Genomic DNA, 13,431 nt, shown 5'->3' with positions numbered 1-13,431 from the left:
ACAGGGAAATTACGTGTTCCTTTAAGTTCATGAGTGTGTGTATCTAGCCTCTTTCCGAGTCGTTGTCGAAGTCTAATTGTTTTGACGCCTTAGGAGAAGTCATCATTTTGGCCAGTCTAACACAATTGTCATTTCCCTAAAGCCTTCCAAAAGATTATTTATTCTGTTGTATATTTTAAAAGCAAAACCAGTCAAACAAAAGAATGTCCGTAATATGACCACACGAAAAAACAAAATATTATTTCTAAACCATCAATAAGAAAAAAATTCTGCAAAATTGCTTCCTTAGAACATGTCTCCCCAAAGATTTAGTAAATGGCGGTACAGACAATCTCTCTCTCTCTCTCTCTCTCTCTCTCTCTCTCTCTCTCTCTCTCTCTCTCTCTCTCTCTCTCTAATATATATCTATATATATATATATATATATATATATATATATATATATATATATATATATATATATATATATATATATATATATATATAATCAACATTCGAAGGAAGTATAAGACAATGCAACTGCCTCAATAATATCTTAATTGTTGAATTGTGAATGAACTCCAGGAGCAGAAAATTTTCTCGAGAGTCGCTCCTTACACCTATACGCAGAAGGCTCATCAGCAGTGCATCGAACCCCCCCCCCCCCGGCATACTGCATCCTCCCCAATGTGTATCTCCCTCTCACCCTCTGGCCCTTCCCTTCCAGTATTTCTGCCACACTCTCTATCTAGTTCTGTCAAGGTCTTATTCTCCTTCCTCCACCTAACACCTTTGAATTACAGTCCCCCCACATGACCTAACCACCTCTAAACTCTCTGATCAGTCTTTTCACCAGTGGTCACCTTTTTACTATATCTGCATGTTTACACATTTCCCATCCTTCAGTTCTATTTGCATAGCTTATATGCAGAACTATTGCTCTCAACATCTTCAACCTTTTTTTGTTTCGTTCACCTTCAGTATCTACACTTCTGTAAAGGAGAACTGTCTCAACAATCCAATTATACATATACGCAGATGCATAGGCTTCCATAGACGCTCCATGTCTCTTTCCAATCTTCTGCACGACACCTGCGACCTTCCTTGCTTCATATATATTCTGTGTCTCATTTCTCTCAGCCCATCATCCTCCATCATTTTACCCCCAGAGATTATATGAATCGGGTACTTGGGTTCTTCCCCCAACCGTATTAATATTCATTGGTCCATCCTATACTCTTTTCCATTTGTCCTTATAATCTAACATCCATCGCATTTACATTTAATTACCTTCTCTCACACACTCAGGTTTATTTAATATTTTTTAAAAATTTGCCTTTATTATCCCCGACCAGTGCTGTGTCTGCGAAAGTCAACCATTCCTCATTCCATCACAAAAACTTTTAATCATTCTCCACAACTTGTCAACCATATCATACGGTATACATTGTCGATATTCTCTACTCACTTTTCTGTCCGTATCGACCCTTCTGTCACCTGTCTTTCTTTCTCTGTCAAAATCTTTCCATACGTCTTCCCTATTATACTACTAAGCATTGTCATACACCTGCAGTTCTTACAGTCTCCCATATCACGTTCCCTTATGACAAGGAAAAACTGTACCTCTCACTCTTTCTACAGAACATTTCTTTCCCCCAAACATTTCCTACTCGCCTGGTTAGCCTCTCGGTCACATTTTTACCGCAGCATCCGACTAGCAATCCCTCACATATTGTCTTTCCATTTTCGAGCTCTTAATTGCCCTTTTCACCACCTCAACATCAATTTCCACAAGCATTCTCAAACTGACACTTACCCCCTCCACTCTTTCATCTTTCAGCTCTGCCTCTCTTCTGTCCTGTCCTCTTCAAGAAATTTTTGAAATACTCACTCCATCGAGCCAAGACTACCTCCACTTCATACAGTATCTCCCAATTTGAATATTTTAATCTGAGATTCATTTGCACATTGAACTTTCTCTCTGCATTTATTTCGTTCTGGAACAGTTTCTCATTTTCCCCTAAGTTCTTCCCACGTTCACTTTCCTATTTTCATTACTTGTCTTTTTCTTTTGAATTTCTTCCTTGGATATCTGTTGTATACCAGTGTACTCAGATACTCTCCTTATTTACCTCTCATGTCCTCTTCCCAACATTTACTATATCTATTTCCTCTCCTTCATTCCTATGACCACAAATGCCTCCTGCCAACTCTACGGTCTCGTCTTGGAATTTTATGCACACTTCATGTACTTATTCCACGTCTGTATGTTTAACCATAACCAATTTTTCGATGTTATTTTTATGTACCGTTCACACTTCCTTATCATCAAACTCGTTTTTATAGCCACATCTCTGCACTTCCTCTTCATATTCATCTCGTATCTATTTAGATTTTGCTCCAACCAAATTAGACCTACGTCCAACAACTTTTCTGCTTAATATTGCATTCATCAGTTTGTTCCTCCATCTGCTCCGCCCGAACACACGATCTAGCAAACGCCTTTCCTCAGTCTTTTCTCTCTCGCAAGTACACTAATGCATCTTTTCTGGAAAGTACTTATCAAAAACAATTTCCCAAACGCATTAGATTAAAACCCTTTATATTAAAGAAATATGACATACGAATGAAACAGGACGCTTACTTTAGACGAAGGGAAAAGGACACACTGGGAAACTTGTCTAAAGTAAGTGTCTAAAGTGAGGGAATGGGACACTTGAGGACAAATGCTTCAGATCAAGGAAGGCGCAGGAAGGCACTTATATTTTACATAAGTAGGCTGGGACACATGGAGCCAATACATTTCGAAAAATGAAATGCAGGATTCCTCCTGTCGTTTGGCGAGTGTTGAGACGTTTGTCGAAATTCGTTGTTTTTGTTTAAGAAAATGCACCTGTTATTCACTTTAGGCGATGCTGAATACGACGTTTTCCTCTATAAAATTCCTGCTAGGAATTACTTTTTATCACAGTGATAATGTTTCTTTAGGAAAACTAGACCAGCTCATATCTTACGGGGAACAAACACGCGTCTTTCCGAGTTTTACGATGCGAAAGCACTAAATGAAATACTTTGCCATTTTTCGTGTACTGTAGTTGCAGATCTTGAAGATGGACACAATAGGTCGACAGATACATGTTTTTGGGGCATTTCATATTTTTAGTTAGCGTTATAGTATTAGGAGCTCTGAAATATTTATGGACTTATACTACTATAATGTAGTTGCAAAATAAGAAAATCCGGTACTACATATAGTAAACATGTATAATATATGAGTAATAAAATATAATCATATAAAATCAAACAGTATTCACTGGACCCAGAGACAATTATTCACCAAAGACACTTGCATTCACGCACATGCAGATAAATTATATATATATATATATATATATATATATATATATATATATATATATATATATATATATATATATATATATATATATATATATATATATATATATATATATACACGACGGCGCGGGGAGGCGAGGGAACTGTGCAGAGCCAAGGTATATCCGGATGCTTAGCGATTTTCATCTGAGGACTGAGTTAGGAGTGTCCTTCAGTCACCCTAGACGGATAAGTCCGTTGGGAGTAGGTTACCCGAGGAGCAATTAAACAAAATAGTGGTTATGACGGAGAGGACCTTGTCCTGAGTACTTGATATACTTGATACGTGCACGTGGGTCAACTGTACTTTGCTCTGCTCAAGGGCATACTATATACTTTTCTTCTTTCACCAAAAAAGGTAAAGAAAATAGAGAGAAAAGGGGAACCAGACCGCGGGGAATATGAAACTCATTTCAACAGAAAGAACTGACTCCTTCATAAAAGTTGCCTGTATGCAGATAAGACGAAACCTTTCGTCCATTCGCTCCCGGCTACCTCCATTGGACGTTGGGGGCCTTAAACTTGATTACGAAAATGGTATATTGGATGTCTCGGTCTATATATCCACAAACAATGTCGCTGTTCATATACCTCCTGCAATGCCCCCAGTGTTTCGTTTTGCTATTTTACTGAATGAGGGACACTCTGTATCAAGTCTGAAAACTCCTCAGCCTAAAGTCATTCATGTGACGACTGATTACAGGGCGAGAAAGGCTCACCGGCTCATGTGGTTGGGTCTTTCAATCATTTTAAATTAATGGCGAACTTTATGTCAACAAGGAAGAGGAAAAAGAACTGCATAGGAAAAATGGTTTATAAAAGCGAGAAATATCAAGGGAACTCAATGAAGTACGTAGAAAATTACAAACCTTCGAAGTCTCAGGCAATTGAAATAGGTTTCGGGTATTAGGTAGGAGAATATAGGTCTATTTTACTGTAAATAATATTATCAATAATAATAAATTTACGACTTTATAGGCAAAAAATAAAAAAATAAAATTATTAAGCGTTAAGGAATTTCCTGGGTGGCCAAGGTGCAATGCAATTGACCTCAAAGTATTGTAACCAAAGAGGATTAAAGCAGTTCAACACTACTTTAAATTTGGTTTGTTCTTCTTCTTGCAGTGACATAGTAGTATTTCAGAACTTTAGTTCCCTTGTCATGGTTCTTTCGAGGCTTGGTTTTCCAACTGCCGAAATTCTTCAGGGCCAAAGGCTAGAAAACAAAAAAGAATTGCCATTTATCTCCCGTAAGATGTTCAGAACATTTAAAATAGGTGGAGGTGGAAAACATTCTCAGGGAATCAACTCGGGGGGATGTTGACAGAACCTTTAAAGCAATTCTTTTACTGGTTTTCGTTAGACCGGAGGCAGTTTATTTTTGGTTATTTCCATTTTGATGGCTTAGGGCTTGAAAATCAATAAGGCTACGGGGACTATAATGTATATTACAATTACAAGGGAAATTGCAACCCCTGAGCGGAAGTAAGTAAATAAAGTTTATAAAAAATAAAATAACGAATTGACTCATTTTTAATAAGTCTCGCGGTTCGTTCTCGTGGAACCCCTGTCAAAAAATTCTGTTGGTCTAAATTTTAAAATTCTATGAATATTTCAACAGCAAAAATAACAACACTCACGAAACTAATGCGAATTTTTCGTGAGATTTGATATCCACAATTAAGGTCTTTATGGATTTAAAATATTGCTTTGGTAATTCTCAAATGTTCTCTGTCATTAGGACTACAAGAGACCCTGTTGCCTGCGTTCGGATTATTGCCGTTATTAATACTTCATTTCATACTAGGCACTGTCGTACTTGTTTCCACATAGAAGGGAAACAAAAACCTCTTTAGTCACGCCTCTGCAACTTCCAGTACATCAGGAATGAGAGCTAACGAATCCCTCTGATATCTTCACCTAGTTATCCGGTCATTCTCATATTTTGACACTAAAAGATTGTACCTTCCGTAACTGTATTTGATTAACAAGAATAACAAGAGTATTCCGCTTCGTGCACATGAAATTCGCCATGGGGAGCCTCCGAGAAGGATCGTGGCAAATCCCGAGGGGCCTCATTCAGGCTGGTGGCGGAAAGCATATAGCAGTCGGCAGGCAAGGCGACACCGCCGTCATTCCGCTAATTTTAGCTCTTTACTGCTACATAAGTCTTCTCTTCCCCTACGGCCGCATGGGTAGCTCTTGTTCCGCCTGTCAGCAAGGTCATTTGTCTCTCTCTCTCTCTCTCTCTCTCTCTCTCTCTCTCTCTCTCTCTCTCTCTCTCTCTCTCTTTTCTTTCTCGTTTTGCATTGTTTTTAAAATTTTTTACGTATACTTTCGTTTTTGCCAACGTAAATAAGAATCGTCTTTTTTATTGTATCTCCTGTTTTATCTTGCCATCTTTATTCCTAAGACATTTTACTTTTTTTTTTAATGAATTAATGGTGAGATAGTAGAATGATTTTTACCATATATACATACATACATACACATGCATAATTACATTCTTGTGCATACATACATACATATGTAGATATGCATAAATATATGTATGTATATATATACATATACATACATATATTTATATATGTATATATATATACATATATGTATATACATACATATATATATGTGTGTGTGTGTGTGTGTAAAACCTCAGTCGACTGAACGCGGTTAGCAACACTGCTTTGTCAACAGTAGCAAACTAGTTGAATGAACATGCGGAAGTCTTCATTACCTCGACCTGGATCGAAGTCTTTGACTTTCCGACTGTGAAAGGAGAGAAAGAGAGAGAGAGAGAGAGAAGTACGCCCTTACTTAGCGATTTCATGTTGGGTGCCTTCCATCAAATATGTGGAGGGCGTGTCGGAGTGACCGCCTGGCCTCCCTTCGGCTGACATATGGGTGCATATGTGTCAGCCGTGATGCGCTGCGCGTTGCTTTTGAATGCTTGTCAGGTGCGAGAATGCGTCGGCTGCTTTCGCCTTTCACAAAATAGCTTTATAGGGGTTAACTGGAATTTACGTCTGTCTTTCAACCTATACCGCTTTGAGCTATACGACTGCGGCTTATAATGATGATGACGCGAGGAGGATGAAAAAAATAGTTAAGTTGAATAAGAACTGCTGAGCAGTAGCCTATGTCGAGCCATTCATAAACTGTACTCTTCACGCGAGATGTTTCAGCGTTACTGAGATTATTTTGTTTTATATGTATAGCCTATTTAATGCATACGAGGTCACTACGCATAACCAACAAAGGAAAATACCACTAAACATGATCTTGCTGTGCCAAATACATAAATGCACTCACGCCGAAATTAAACAAGAAAGATCCAGTCTACCAGATTTTTTTCACATTCTCGGCTTTGACTAGTCACGGCTTCTTTGTGGGCAAGGCTGAGCCGAGTTGAGTCGTCAAGTTTTGTCATTCCTCTAATGGGTTTCTTTGGCCGACTTCTCTCCATAAACTCGACCCCTCCGCCATAAACATCTCGCCAGAACCACAAGGAAGGATTTTAGCTACTCGTGTTCTTGACGCTGACTTTCCTTTCTCGATCAATGTTTATATCGAGTGATACGTGAAACTTGGCGCAACTCCAGACAGAGAGAGAGAGAGAGAGAGAGAGAGAGAGAGAGAGAGAGAGAGAGAGAGAGAGAGAGAGACGAAAGGAATGCTTTAGGGAGAGCAGTTTCCAGTTATGTGGGTAAAATGACTTGATTTATTCCCGAACAAATAATGCAGATTTAAATTAGGCTCTGAATATCATAATGTGGAGATGACGATCCCCCAATTTGTGGTCCGTGGAAGCCTGACGAAGGTTTGCGCAGTTATTCACGGAAGCCTTTTTCTTCAGATCAGTAGCTGTTGAGTTAATGAATGAAACTTAATAATACATTTAGGCAAATACTCAAGCAACCTCAGCCACAGCTATTTTTTGTGCAGTTCGGTTTTATCAGAAAAAGGAAAATTTTTTCTTATGCACAGTGGCTGAATATGAAGTGGTTTGCAAATCATATACAGGGAACTGGTAACGCCTTGATTAAACGTATACCTAATCATCAGTATCTATATTGGAAAAGTCAGGGAATGTTTAATCTTTCCTTAAACTCATTTATATGTCTTAGAATGGAAGGCTTTAGTTTATAAAGAAGTTCTTACATGTTTCTCTTTTTACAATATTGTTTAGAATTAAATTTTACTTAATCAAAATCAATTAATGCAAAAGTGTAATTTGCATTGCTACTGATAAGATATCTAGAATGTTTAGAAATGTCAAAAATTACCTTAAGGCTAAACAAACGAGTGTTTTAAAATCTTAACTTCTGGAAAGCTCGACTCAAGATAATTCATTATTTTTTGAACTTCAAACTATTTCGCTTTTAACACAAAGAAAAAAAATCATAAAACTCTTAATACTTTAAACGCGTTCATTTCTCAGTTACATATTAATTTTTTTTCAAGGTAGTTGAAACACATTCATTACTCAGGTACCTATATTAATTTTGTTAAAATGCTATACCTCCACATTCTCACGCTACAAAACAGACTTAAAATTTGTGATAAATTAAACACATGCAATACATCTTCATCTTAGATTTGTTAAAATATTAAATATCATCTAAATAAATTCCCTCTCTCTCTCTCTCTCTCTCTCTCTCTCTCTCTCTCTCTCTCTCTCTCTCTCTCTCTCTCTTTCTCTCTCTCTCTCTCTCTCTCTCTCCTGAATAATAGAATCAGTGAACTCTGAAATAACTCATTGTTTTATAATAAATATGCTTCAAACAGCGATGCATTTCTGTTTGTGTTTTGGGTTTTCATGAAACTCTCCTGCTATACGTTATTGACATTGCTGTTTATTCATTTCACGAACTGTAATCTGGATATTGTTTCCTTCATAACCTCTCATTGTTTCCTCTTGGCCTCCCCCACAGGATGACAGCGACATGGACATTGAACCGGCCTCCGTGACGTCGTCGACCCTATCCGAAAGAGCGGGAATGGTCGCCCAGAACCCGTGCGCATCGAAGCCCTCGCCTTGCAGCATGTCCTCCCCTCCCTCCGCCTCCTCCTCCACCACCGCCACCACCACCTCCCCCTCCAACGAAGCCAGTCTGACAGCCGACAGGAGAAGAGGAAGGACCGGTTGGCCCGAGACCGTCTGGGCCCAAGAACTCAAGCACTGAAATGCTTGCGAGGCCTCCAGAGGAGAAGGGAGGGAGTTTCCAGGATCAATGAGAAATCATAGACAAAATTTGAGGCATTCATGAAAGTTTCAGTGACTCCATTGTCGTATTTCGAAACTAGAACAATCGTTATTTGGTTGAAACGGTACCCCACTCCTTATCGTGACACACATACGTATGCAGCATCATGCAGATTGGGTTATTTTTAATCTCAGGCTTAAGATTTCCAGTTGTTCTACAATTTTCAGTACGCTCAGAGAGCCGTTACACACCACACTCTTTAGTTGCCGACTAGTTTCTTATTCACTCGACATCGTTTGGAGCGTCTTCGGAGCAAATGAGAGACTTCATAGGTTTAAAGAAACTCGAGAGTTAAGGTACAGAATTTATACCTTTGTACCTTTGCAATTTAGATACTTGCTAAAAATATTTGTAGTAGAAGTAGGAGGATAATGATGGTAATAATTACGAAAACAGCTAAAGAATTGAGCTTTGGCACCTGCCTCTCTGTTTCCACGGAAGAGATTGCAAGGTATTTCATCTCTCTGATGTGATGGCATATTTCCTTTTTTGGTAATTTGCAACGACTTCGAAGGATTACAAGTTGCTATCCACCAGACATCGACGAACGATTATCATTTATTATCATTTAAGTGAAAATTACCTGTAAGAAAGGCAATGTTCGGAAGGGAAGGTTAGTGCTATGCCTACACATTGTCAGGGACACTTAGGCTGAACCTCTCCACTCGAGTCCCACAACAAAATCTCTGTAACCTGCGCTGTATCTCGTTCTGATGTTGTGAATTGTATTATAGAGCAGTCGGTGGCTCCGTGTTTACTCTTATTGTTTTGACGAATACTAGCAACGACCCTGCTAATAACGATACGAACGATAGTGATAAAACAATACGATCATAAATCTCGCATTTGTATCGAAAGAAAGCATATGGAAAATTTTCCAGTGTGGACCGTAAGATTAACAAATACCGATTTCGAATAAGAATTGAACAGTAGCTGTATACGAGAGACAATAGGCCTCATATATATATTTTATATTTCAAAGGCAACTGATATCTTGCCTGAGGTGGTTAGCACCAAAGTTAACTTCTCTTAGCGCAAGAAGGGGGATAGTGCTATTGTACTGAATTCATACTTGTAAATATGATATTTTATGAATTTTTATTCGTATATTTTTGGACGGAATAAGATTTTCATTTGTTGTACCGATCGATTAAAACTCACGCTACACTACAAAACATATATCAAATCCAATAGCTCCATTTTTACGCTCACAGAAATGTACAATGTTCGTTTTCATGTCTTCACAACAATAGACCGACATTATGAAGGTCAATTTTTAGACATGAAGCAATGAAGCATAACGTACGGTTTAAACAAAAAATCGGCAAAGAACGCGAGAAACCTTTTGTTTACGTAAATACTTCACAAATAAATGACGAAAGCCAAAGTTCATCCACGATAAATTCGTATGATGTGATGGATTTTAATAATGTTGGTCTCGTGAGTTTCGAAAGAATTCCTTTTACCTAAAGATTTTATCTGTGTGGGATTATTTTATTGGTCTGATATTACTTGACATGTGAGATTCTCGTCTTACAAGTCAAATTCGTGGCTGTTGAGGGAATGATATTCTCTCTCAATTTTTCTGGATCAAATACGATTTTCCTACCAGAAGGTAATTATCGTTTCTCCAGAGAGAAAATGTGTTAGATCAAAGCATGGATAATTTATCACAGATTTGGTTCTCATGTGAATCATATAGGAAAGGAAGTTTCATAAGACCGCATTGGTTCTGATGCGGTTTTGAGAGTTCCTTCCTGGAAAGTAACACCATGTTCTGTCTTTTGAAAATGAGAATCACATTAACTTAGCAAAGTTCCTCTTATATTTTAGTCTAGATTAGTTGGTCTTTCATAGGTTGACCCTTAGCGTTTATTCTGTACCTTCCACAAAGCAAAGGAACGAAAAACTTTGTAAGCTTCTTTGTCAGAGCGTATCGCCGATGGTAAATGTTTTCGGGTTACCTCACCTGGTTACCCTGCGTCGTTTTTCTTCATCAAAACGCCAGTGGGAGAATGCCCACGAGAAATATTGCGCTTAACGCTGTTTTGTATCATCGAAAAGCTTAGGCTTTGAATATGGACGGACCGTCAAGTGAATATTATATGTTGCAGCGGAAGTGCAGGAATGCTGCTATACACCTTTCTTTGCTTAGCTTGCCGTCACGAGCACACTCAGCAGCTCCCGCAATGAAGAGCTTCCTCTGTTTCGTACGTTAGCCTAAAATCTAGTTCCTGAGGAAAGGGCGACTTTGGTGCCAAATATTTCGGTGAAGTGTTGTGATCTTAGCGTAATCGTTATATTATAGATGTTATATTTTCACCCGCTCTACATAGAATGACGAGAAATGATGTTTTGGCCTAAACCGATCAACGAGGAGTTTCGCAAGACAATGCTGCCCGCGACAGCGGCGCCAAAATCTATCCATTGTGATGAGTTTCAAGCGTCTGGCCAACTCTTTCGAAAGAGTTGTTTGTAATAAGCCTGTCATTCCATGTAGGGCAGATCATTCGATATTAGATGTCGATCAAGGGATTTGGTTCTTCTTGTCTATATGCAGCTTTATGTCACATCATTTATTATGACAGTTTCTAAGCTTTATCGGATATAGAAATACTGGCCAAATGATATACGAGAGAGAGAGAGAGAGAGAGAGAGAGAGAGAGAGAGAGAGAGAGAGAGAGAGAGAGAGAGAGAGAGAGAGAGATTTGAATGCACCGTCTAATTTTATTTTCGTGGTTTTTCAAAAATCGTTTCAGTAACTCTGTTGTTTAGAATATATCTGCACTTAACTTTCCAAGAGTATTGAAAGTACTCCCAGTTTCCTACAAAGTGCGAATTTGATCCGGTCTGGACGATGCTTATACCATTCGTTGCCTGTGGTTTATTTGAGAAGGTTTCTGCAACTCGCCCAGCCAAGACTTGTGTTTTAGATAGACTGTACTTAATCCTTCGTGGGGCTATCCATTCGGTTCTTGGCCTCATACGAGTCATGTTTTATAGAACGTCGATTCTCGTCAGATTTAGAAATCGCGCGACAGAAGGAATTAGAATCGTTCGCAGTGATAATTATATCAGTGTAAGGCGCAACAGCGAGGTATATAAGAGACAAATTGGTATTAATGAGAACGAAAAGTAAACGTCATTTTGTTGTAGGGATGGATCATGGTAGTTGTGGATTGCTGAACTGATAAAAAGCGACCAGGGACGGCGTGGTTAAGTTCTTTCTACGAGTTAGTAGTCCATTATTTTTTTAAAAACTTCAGTAATATTTCATTATCATCATGAGGATGTATTTAACTGTTTTTGCATCCTTAGGGCTCTAAGATATTGCCAAAAAGATTATTTGCATTATTCTACACGGTTTTAGGTAACTGTAGGCTTAAAGGACTCCTGTTGATAGAATGATACACTTTTTGCTTGATAAGCAAACGTTGTCATTTTTCGTTAATGAGAACGTTTATCACGTCTCTTCCTTTTTTTCATTTAAAAAGAAAGAAAACAAGTTTCTTTTAAGGAAAATTGAAATTTTATTTGTTATGTAATTTCGGACTCAGAACTTGTTTTGTTCAGTCGTGCATCGTCGTCAAAGAATTTAAACGATTTCAGTGTTAGATTTTGTTAAGTGTTCTTATGTTGCTCTGGTTTTTGATTCGAAATACCGGTCAAAATCTTCCCGCCGAACTTGATTCATGTGAAGACTATGCATTTCTTTTGTATCAATGTTGGCATGCGCCTTTTTAGCTGTCTAGCATTGGCTGGTGTACAAGGAAAGATCGACGTATCATGTGAATGCATCATCGCTCTGAGATAGTCGCCACGAAGGCGTGAAACATCGGGTCGAAGGAGTTTCGTCCTCTCATGGCGTTGGTTTGCGAGTGACCCAGAAAAGCGGGGACCACCATCGCTCTCGTATTCACGGCACGGGGTATAGAGTTGCAAGGAAGATTTTATACTTTGTATACGGTCTGAATGGTACTACTCTTAAGACAGATTTTTCGAACGCACATGCGCAAATGCGGTTCGTTTTTGTTCCTTTATCATGCCATTTTGTTTTTGCACGTTTATGATCCAGTGACGGCTTCGTGTATGTATTATCTTGAATAATAATCGAAGTTGCGTACACTTGTACAGTACATGTTCTTATAAGTAAAAAAAAAAAAACAAATGCACAACAAATGTGCGTGCCTGCGCGCACATATTGCACACATGGGCTTTAAACTTGGTTGTATCCACTTGTAATCAAACAGGTTGTGAAAACAGAGCTGTTATAACGATATAATGAGTTTAGTCATATAACTGTTATTATTAGAATCGTAAATCGAAAGACTTCTTTGTGATACAAATATTATTATTATTCACGGACTGACAGCAATCAAACAGACGTTCGTCATCGCCTCAGACTGATCAAGCACTGCAGCCCAGCATCCGGAGTCTTGACTTGCCCCATCCTTTCTGTTATTATCAACTGAATAAAATGTTTCTCTATCTACGCCAGAGTTTGAATGACCCTCACCTCTTGACCTTTCCCTGGCGTCCGCTGCTTGCGGGCCTCACGGAAAATGTTCGAGCGCGATGTGTTAGCCAATCAGAAGCAGGATAGGAGCTTCGGCGATGTCGGCTGCGGGTATTTACCGTCAGCGCAAAACAGTTAAATAGAATAAAATAAAAGAGCAAGAAGAAAAACCCCAAAGACTATATCGTCTGTTGTTTGGTCACGGCATATAACAACAATAATATGGTTGGTAGTGTCGTGGCATGCCAATTAGATGTCGCGGGTTCGCGTCTG

The 13,431-nt window shown here is 38.7% G+C and overlaps 1 protein-coding gene across 2 annotated transcripts in view; it reads left to right on the top strand.

The window, feature by feature from the left end:
• Positions 1-13,134, top strand: part of LOC136848849 (heart- and neural crest derivatives-expressed protein 1-like) — a 50,531-nt gene extending 37,397 nt beyond the window's left edge. Inside the window, exon 3 of one of the 2 annotated variants that reach the window (XR_010856158.1) lies at positions 8,310-8,443. Coding sequence is in view for 1 of the 2 variants with exons in the window: in XM_067121646.1 (XP_066977747.1) it covers positions 8,310-8,561 (252 nt within the window). In the remaining variant the exon portion in view is untranslated. Of the gene's footprint in view, positions 1-8,309 lie in introns of both variants that reach the window. The other variant, XM_067121646.1, reaches the window with a different exon arrangement.
• The last annotated feature ends 297 nt before the right edge of the window (positions 13,135-13,431 follow it).

The sequence above is a fragment of the Macrobrachium rosenbergii genome, chromosome 19, assembly GCF_040412425.1.
Source record: "Macrobrachium rosenbergii isolate ZJJX-2024 chromosome 19, ASM4041242v1, whole genome shotgun sequence".
Lineage (NCBI taxonomy): Eukaryota > Metazoa > Arthropoda > Malacostraca > Decapoda > Palaemonidae > Macrobrachium > Macrobrachium rosenbergii.
Note: the sequence above shows the minus strand (reverse complement) of the source record. Positions and strands in the feature narration are given on the sequence as shown.